Source organism: Narcine bancroftii, chromosome 9, assembly GCF_036971445.1.
Source record: "Narcine bancroftii isolate sNarBan1 chromosome 9, sNarBan1.hap1, whole genome shotgun sequence".
Taxonomy (NCBI): Eukaryota; Metazoa; Chordata; class Chondrichthyes; order Torpediniformes; family Narcinidae; genus Narcine; species Narcine bancroftii.
The window spans coordinates 40,611,965-40,621,577 of NC_091477.1; the positions used below are offsets into that span (position 1 = coordinate 40,611,965).

Sequence of the window (9,613 nt, forward strand, 5' to 3'; positions counted from 1 at the left end):
TTAATTTAAAAAAATCAGGGTGACCTTTGCAATTTTCCTGTCCTCCAGAACCATGCCAGAATCCATTGATTCTCCGAATATCATCACCAATCCCCTCACAATCTCTATAGCTATTTCTTTCAGAACCAGAAGGTGCATTCCATCTGGGCCAAGAGACTCAACAAACCTTGGACATTTCAGCTTCCCAAGCACCTTTTCCCTTGACATATTCTTTATAGGTAAGTGACAATTGCCCATTTAAATCTGATCACAAAAATAATGAGAAAATACTCCATGGAAAAAGTTTGAAGGCTTTGTTGTGGGAATGGTTAGGTAGAGATATTTGAAGCAGAGAAAAATGCAAATACCATACCTTAGCAGTACAATTGCAGCAGTTCTCACTATCTTTGGCCAGTCTTGTTGATATTTGAATTTTTGCTAAAGAGCCAGCTTTAAAAAAAATGTTGATGCACTAGTCTGTATTGGAAGAATTAGTTCCAAACTAATATGAGTACTGCGTAATCTTTATTTTCACTTAGCAGACCAAACATATTGCATTCATGAAAGAAACATTTAAATTTACATTTCAAAAAAGACAAATTAAGGAGACATTAAACAAGCCTTCAAGATGAAGCTCTACATTGAATACAAGTTATTTCACAACAAATGGAAGTAACAATATTACTCACTTTGTCTCAGTAGAAAAATGTATCTCATAGGACTGACAGGCAACACTTTTGATCTGACTGTTAACAACTTCTCCCAAATATTTTGCCAGCTTCACTTATTCCTACCCGCACAAAGGTTTTTTTTTGAAATGTTAAAAATCAAAACATCGCATTTTTTCGGAAGACTTATTTAGCAAAATTAATACACTGGCACTAACAAAGCAAATTTACTCTCCAGTAAGCAAAAGCGCCGAAGAAACCTAATAATAGGCTATGCAGAACCTGCGCAAAGCAAAAAGGCAGCAGATATTTCGGGTGTCATCTCTTCCACAGATGCGAGGCGACGTGCTCAATTTCTCCAGCCCTTTTTGTGCATTGCACTCGACCCCAACATCTGCAGATGTAGTTTTAGTTCTGAGAAGTCCACGACAGTTGATTGGACAGGGTAGCAATTTGTGTATTAGATCTGACGGCACTTGATAAATTGTTATTTTTGTAATCATTGGTGAATACCTTACAACCAATGATCAAACCGAAAGCTCGCCGGAAGGATTGATGAAAAGAAGCATATAACAGAGGGTTAAGGGCAGAATTAACATAACCCAGCCATAAGAAAACTTCAATCATAATATGGTGCACCTGATATCCAAGTAAAGAGTTAATGATATTTGTGGTGAAAAAGGGTAACCAGCAGAGGAGGAAAAATCCTAGGATGACACCAAGAGTTTTAGCAGCTTTCGTTTCCCTCTTCATGGAAGAGCTGTGGCGATATCGGACGACGTCGGTTTCGTGAGATCCATTTTCAATAGTATACACTTGTCTGGCTTGGATCCTGGCAATTTGAAAGATCTTTCCGTATGCAGCCAACATCACCAGCATGGGGACATAGAAGGAGAGTACCGAGGCAGTGATAGCGTAAGGAACGTTGACGAGGAACACACAATCATGTGGGTCGAGTTGTAAAAGGATGGTTTCCAATCCCTTCAAGTGCAGGTCAAGGAGCAAGGGCACAAAGGACACCAAGCCAGGTAGGACCCAGCAGAAGAGGAGAAGCGCGGTCACTCTTCTCCGGGACACCCTGAAGCGATACTTCAGAGGGGAACACACTGCATGGTATCGATCGAAGGCAATGCAGCTGACGTTCAGGATGGACGAGGTACAGAGCATCACGTCCATGACCGTGTGGATTTTACAAAAGGTCCTGCCGAAATACCATCCAAACACCGTCTTGATCATGCTGAAGGGCATCACAAGTACGCCAAGGAGGAAATCGGCTGCGGCCAGCGACAGGAGAAAAGCGTTCGTTGAGGTCTGCAGTTTGGTAAAGTGAGCGATTGAAGCGATCACCAAGAGGTTGCCCAGCAAGGTCCCGAGAATGATTGCGGCGAGAATACTGGTGACAAAAACCTGCTCTACAACTGACCACGTTGAACTTGGAGGGTTTTCTGAAGAGTTGCGGTGTGTGGTACAGTTCAAGACTGTCGTGACCACCTGCGACGTGGGGAAAGTAACAATCGCCGGTAACATGGTGCATTCAGTGTGAGGACCTCCAATTATAACAGTATAATTATATCTCCACACTGCTATCATTCTAAATTCTTCCAATTAACCTTGTGCTCATTATTTTGATCATTTCGAGCGACCTTCTCATTTTTTGACTCAATGCGGCATCAAAACATGTTGGTTGGTAAAAGACTAAAGCTTACCCTGAGCAGTCTAGCCAAAGGATAAAGTCGCTTCGCCTCATAGTCGAGGCATAAAAGGCTCGTTAGTAAATTATTAATCTTGTGACAATTATTTGTCTCCCCGCCTGCATCATGTAACTGGCACTAGAGAAAATCGACTGGTGATTTTTATCTTTACTAACTACATGGACCACCCAGAAGTCTGAAATTTCCCCCCCCCCCCCCCCGCCCCGCCCCGCCCCCGGCCCGCCCCCGGCCACTAACCAGCAATACAAATCACCTGCACATCTCGAACGGAATGCATGTTTAGTGTGACACTAAAACACTTAAAAGGGTGTTTCTGTGAAGTAGAGAAGCGTGTTTTTTTAAAACTCAATTTTCAATTAAAAACTCACCTGTTTATGAGATTTAAAAGGGAATTGTATTCAGCCACTTGTAAGAACAATGTTGTCATAGCAGATTACTGCCTAATCAATAAGGATTTGATTGGATCTGACTTCATTACCTGAAGCCCCTTTTTTCCCCCAGACGTGGTCTGACCTGCTGAGTCTATTCAGCCTTTTCTGTTTTTGCTTTTGATTTCCAGTATCTGTAATGTTTTTAAACTTCCAGCAAGTTCAAGGTCATTGTCACATGTACCAAGATGCGGGTAGAATTTGTTTTGCTCTAGATATCTCGTATATAGTGCAACAAGTAAGACATTGTATAAAGGTGCAAAGTTACAGAGTGTGAACAGTAAGGAAACATAATTTTACTATTTTGAAGTTCAATTAGTAGTCTGATAATCGTGTGTCATAAATGGTGGTTAATGATCTTATAATTGTGCATCTTCTTCCTGACAAGAGAAGGGGGGTTGGGTGGAGAGAAATGTGGAAGAAAATGTAGCCAGGGAGGAGTCTTTCAGATAAATCATCAACATTTTTGAAATGTCAAAAATGCTGGTTGATTTTCTAAGGCAGTGGGAGTCAATGGAGAGGAAGGGAAGGGAAGAGAAGAAAAGAGGGGAAGGGATGTGTGTGGTGGACTGAGCCACATTCACAACCCTCTGCAGTTTCTTCTCTTAAGTGAGGCAGTTCCTGAAACACACAATGGGAGACATTTAATTTTTTACACTAACAACTTGCATTATTGCTCTATACACAACCCTGTCTCTGGAAGCTGGTTTGCTTGAAAATCCATGTTTGCCAGGTCAGTAAATCCTTTTACACAGCAAACCAGCTTCCTGGAGCAAAAGAGGTGGGCTGTGTAGCACAGCCTTGTCAGTGACACTGCAATGCAGCTCACCTTTTTACACTCACCCTACTTCGCCTTGCTTGGTGAATAAAAGACAAGTCTGAGGTGACACCCCTGCACCCCCCCTCCCTAAATCCACCTTTGTTGTTTATACAGGTAGGCAAGCTGTATTAAGGAAGATTATACCAGGCTTGAAGACTCAGTGTAAAAATGTATCTAATAGGATGCTTTCAGTGATGCACTGTAGAAGTTTAAAAGGATGCTAGTGACATGTCACTTTTTTTTAGGCTTCTGAGAAAGTAGAGGAGCAGATGAATTTTATTGGCCATTGAAATGATGTGGAAGGGCCAGGACAGGTCACAGGAAATATTTATCCTGAGGAATTTAAAGCCATTTGCTATCTCCACCTCAGTGTCATTGATGCAGACCAGGGAATGAGCTCTGATCCTTCTCCAGGAGTCTATAACTAGCTCCTTGATGTTGCTGATAACTGAGTATACGAGACAAAATTACAGAGTAAATAACAGGCCAGTAGTAGAGGCTCATTAAATGGAAGATAGGGAAGGTGAGTGCATATTTGATGGAGGACTGAAAATATGTGGGTTTCTTTGATAGACATGATGGTCAGAACTAAATGTGATTCTTTCCAAATGAACGTTCAAAAGGAAATTGGAGAGGCACTTGCTAGAAATAATCTTGCAAAGCTTTGGGGTGGAATGTGAGAACGAGATAGACTGATTCACTCAGTGGAATCAGTAGGCCAAATTGTCTCTTAATTAGTCCAAAGTTCTAATAATTAAAAAATAGCAAATGAATCCAAAAGAGAGCAGGATGGCCAAGATATGATTGACATTTGGTTTGAAGATGAATTATACACACAAGTGAATGACCCTTTGGACATTGTCAGTACTTTTGAAAAGCAATCCCATTACTCCCACTCAAGTTCTTTCATCAAAACTATATACTTTCCCCTTCCAAGTATTTATCCAATTGCCATTTGAAATGTTATGATCAGTTTTCAAACCCCACCCACTTGCACAGATTTATTTTCCTCGTGCCAGGAACTGGCTCATCTGCCAGTTCATCTCAAGTCTATGCTCCATTGCGATTGACTCTTCATACTTTCAAAACTGTTTCCCTTTATTAAAATAATCAGAGACAATAGAAATGTTGGGAATATTGAACATGATGGAAATAACAAAAGGTCCAAGGAAAATGAATATTACTTGGGCAATTTTCAAAATGGAAGCAGGTAAAATACTCATCGTGGATCAGTGCTGCAACCTCAAGTCTGTGGGTTCCAAGCCTCTGACTTCTCAGATGGCCAATTAATTTCCTGTCTGAACTCAACCCATTCCAGTAGGTTCCAATTACTCTGGAGGCAGATTTAAAATGCCAAAAATTGGGAATGATTTATCTGAAAAACATTTAATCAGAAGTTAATCCTGATGAGGGCTTAAGCGGTGTCGGGGACGGGGTGGTGGCTCATTTGCCGGGTTCGTCTCGCTGACCTGAGGGGGTGAAAAAAAAAATTAGAAAAAAAAAGTTAATCCTGATATGGTGCAGTTCCTTGGAAGATTAATAAAACCAGTACATTCATAATGAGCAATAAGATTCTGCGGAGCATTTGGACAGAGAAAGCTTCAATGTGCATGCACACAGATCCCTGAAATTGGCTGCACAGGTGACTAAATTGGTGAAGGATGTTGTTGTTTTAATACTTTCAGAGTGTGGGTAGTCGAGTCTGCAGAGAAACTTGGATGGTGGGAGAATGGGCAAAGAGGTGAAGGAGGGAATACAGCATAGGAAAGTGCATGGTCATGCATATTGGAAAGAATAAAGAAGTAGACTATTTTCTAAATGGGGAAAGCAGAAGTCCAAAGGGACTTGGGTGACCTAGTACAGAATTTCCTAAAGTTTCGGTTGAGTCGATAGTAAGAAAAGAAAATCCATGTTAGCATTCATTTCAAGAGGACTTGAATATAGGGAATGATAGACATGATGGTCAGAACTTGAATATAGCACAGTACATGATCTTTGGCCCTTGATATTGTGCCGCCCCATATATTCCATGCCAAAAAAAGTACTAAAGCCTCCATACCCTGTAATTCTCTATTTTTCTTTCACCCACGTGTCTGTCGGAGTCTCTTGTATGCCCCCAGTATTTCAGCCTCAACCACCATCCTCGGCAAGGCTTTCCAGACATCCACAATTCTCTCTAAAAAAAAAACTTCCCCTGATGTCTCCCCTAAACTTCCCTCCCTTAACTATGTCCTCTGATCCTGTCCTAGGAAATAGGTGCTGCTGTTCACCCTATCTATGCCTCTCATAATCTCGTAGACCTCTATCAAGTCTCCTCTCATCCTTCCACACTTCAAAGTGAAAAGTCCCATCTCTGCTAACCTTGCCTCATAAGACTTCTTTCCCAATCCAGGCAACATCCTGGTAAATCTCCTCCGCACCCTCTCCATAGCTTCCACATCCTTCCTATAATGAGTTGACCAAAACTGAACACAATACTCTAAGTGAGGTCTTACCAAATATTTGTAGAATTGTAACATGACCTCACTACTCCTGAATTCAATCCTCCTATTGATGAATCCCAGCATCCTTAGGCCTTTTTAACTAGCCTATCAACCTGTGTGGTGACCTTGAGGGATGTCTAGATATGCACCCCAAGGTACCTCTGTTCATAAGAAATAGGAAATAGGAGCAGGGGTAGGCCATCTGGCCTGTTAAGCCTGCTTCATCCATGCTTCATCCACACTCTTAAGTAATGACCATTAACCCTGTACTCAGCCTTCTGGTTAGTCCTTCCAAAATGCATCACCTCCCATATGAAGGCAAAGATGTAATGCTAAGGCTGTACAAGGCATTTGAGAGACCATATTTGAAGTATTGTGAGGTGTTTTGAGACCCATATTTAAGTAAGGATATGTTAGCATTGGAGAACGTTTCTGAGAATGATCCCAGGGATATGAGGATTTGATGACTCTGGGCTTGCAGTCACTGGAGTTTAAAAAAATAAGGTGGGGGATCTCATCAAAATGTACCAAATATTGAAAGGGCTAAATAGAGTGGATATGGAGAAGATGGTTCCAGTAATGGCAAATGACCAGAGGTCACAGATCATAATAAAAGGATGTCCCTCGGAACATAGATAAGGAGAAGTTTATTCGGCCAGAGACTGGTGAATCTGTGGAATTTATTGCCACAGATGGCTGTGAAGGTCAAGTCATTGGGTACATTTAAAGTGGAGATTGATATGTTCTTGATTTGTAATGGCATCAAAGTTTATTGGCAGAAGGTAGAGGAATGGGGTTGAAAGGAAAAAAATCTATCAGGCATAATTTGTATGGCAGAGCAGATTGGATGGGCTGAACAACCAAATTCTGCAGCTAAGTCTTATGATCACATAAATAAGAACAGAAAAGTTACAGTGCAACAATAAATAAAAGGTTGATAAGGCTACAGCTGAAGTACTGCATGAAGTTCAGATCATCATACTTGTGGAAGGATGTGTTTGTACTGGAGGTGGTGCAGCAGAAATTCACCAAAGATGTTGACTAGGGCTGTTATGAGGAAACATTTTATAATCATATAATTTGTTTGCTTGGAATGGAGAGAGAGGCAGAGCAGGAGAACTGCCTGAGCTATTCAAAATTACGAGGGGCAGAGATACAGTAAAGAGTAAGAAACTTTTCCGTGGCACAGGAAATTAAAAGCAACATTATGGTGAAGGCTATGTGGCTATGTTGCATCATGTTGATTTAATTACAATATGAATCTGATCCAATCACTACATTCTTGAAAATTATTTTATTAAGCAATCAGTAACAAGGAGAAAGAGATTGTCCCATTAAAATAAACAACTCGTATTCCTTCAGCTACTGGAAACCCCCTGGTAACAGGAAATGTAAGAGTCTTTAAAGGCTCTTGATACCACTTGTGACCATAGTTTAAAAGGGAAGTTCACCCAATTAATATAAACAAACAGTTTTCAATAAAATAGTGCTCACACATTCCTTTGACTGTCAGGTACTCACAGTTACATTGAATGTATAAGTATCTTCTTTGTTTGAAGGCCATTGACACCAACTCTCAGTTCCTGTCCAAAAATGAATTCCTCTGTATTGGTGGAACATTTTTCTTTCTTTAAACATAAGATCAAACAACTTGCTGTCTTGTGAAAATTACCTCCTGTCACATGACACCTCACTGTCACTAACCAGCTTAATTAAACTGTTTAACAGAACAACCATTAACTCACCTGTAGATTTTAACAATGTTAATTGCACAAAGTTTTAATAAACTAAGTGGAATACATAATCACTATTCTAAAGTGATCACAAAGTTCTTGCCATCTCCTGCATCATTTTACTTTGTAATCCCATTGTCACTTTTACTACACGTTCTCAACCGTGTCACCTACAATAAAAGATATACAAGGTTAATAGAAATAATAATTCAAGTTCTGAAGCAATTGGGTTAGCCTTGGCCTTGTTTTTCATCTGCCCCATTGATATTCCTGATCCACGGTTCCCAAATACTGACTGGTGCTGGATCTCAAATGGACTGAACACCTTTTCTTTTACTTCAGAGACTGTTACCATCTTTTGTGCATTATCTTCAACTTTCCCACTGGCTCCATGCTGAGGAACCTTGTGTATGTGGTTAAGGATCTCTGAATACAAAATGTTTTATTAGCCATCTTCTGGGACCCGTCTACACTGCTAGGCGACAGGATTCTCCATCCTGTCTCCCTCACTTTTGTACATAACAGGTGGGTTAAAGTGTGCTCAAGGGATCCCTTACATGCACTTCCATCTATTTCTTCTATGGCCACCCTGTTTTCAACGAATCAATAAACATACATCATTATCCAAGCAACATTGGGAAATCCTTGTGCAAGTCCAATCAGTCCCAGTTAGGCTCCTTTCATATAAATGGGACCATGTTTCATGAGGTGGCTTTTCACAGCAGTTAGAAAACCAACTCCACTTTGCCCCTAGTACTATTAATTAATCTTTGCCCTCCTTCCTCAGTTGTAAGCCGGAGGTATATTCTTCCTCCCAATCCATAGCAAAAGCTATCACTTATTTCCGAGCTGCTGTTACTTGGAACTCCCAGTAACAATGTAAAAGTATTATTTGTTCTAAGGCCATTGGCAACCTTCATAATCTTGGACCGAAGTTTAAATGCTCTCCATCAGTGAAAAACTCTACTGCATTTACATGAAAAACAAATTCCTTTCACATTTTAATTACTGCCACAAACCAGCTATAATTAAGCTATTTAGCACATAAAGCATCACCAAGTCAGTGCTTTTCTTAACAATATTAGGTGCACATATCATAAAGTTTTAATAAACCAAGTAGAATGCATACTATCACTTTTCCAAACCAAAGACAGAGTCCTTGTTCACTTCCGTGTTGCACCACACAGGGTATATGAGGAAGAAATTCTTTCACAGAGATGGTAGAAGGAACCTGGAACACACTGCCTGAGGGATGCTGTGGCAGACTTTCACATAACATTTAAGAAGTATCTATATAAGCAATTGAATCATGAAAGCATTGAAGGCCATGAGAAAATGGAATTTTTACAACTTGGTCTGTATGGAGAAGGTTGGCTGATTAGTCTGTGCTTTCTGAATTCATAACTCTATAATAATCAAACTGTTAAACTACCTGATCTGATTTCCTCCTTGCACAGTCCATTCATGGGGAATAATGCACATCACCAAGAGCAGAAGGGTTTGAGTTGTTTTAATGGAGGCAGGTTATGGGAGCCAGCATCCCCAGTTTTTAAAAGTTTTTCCTTATTTTTTCTTGGGTTTTGAGAAACTCAATCAGGAAAGAGGAGGTCTACATGACTAAGTACCTGGGTGAGGTCAAGAATGTATCAGTATGTTTCCTTTTCCCAACTCAATCTGCTTATTTAATCCTAACTTTATTACTAATGACTTCATCTTCCACAATTTCCACACAACACTCTCCATCTCTTAGGAATCACCAGATTCTCCTAATCCTCAAGCAATCCCCAGTC

General features: G+C 40.4%; 1 protein-coding gene across 1 annotated transcript; it reads right to left on the reverse strand.

The window, feature by feature from the left end:
• Positions 1-618: 618 nt before the first annotated feature.
• LOC138743465 (trace amine-associated receptor 1-like) lies at positions 619-2,458 on the reverse strand. The gene has a single exon (XM_069898884.1). It carries the CDS (start codon positions 2,235-2,237, stop codon positions 1,056-1,058), a length of 1,182 nt encoding a protein of 393 aa, XP_069754985.1. The 5' UTR covers positions 2,238-2,458; the 3' UTR covers positions 619-1,055.
• Between the last annotated feature and the right edge of the window lie 7,155 nt (positions 2,459-9,613).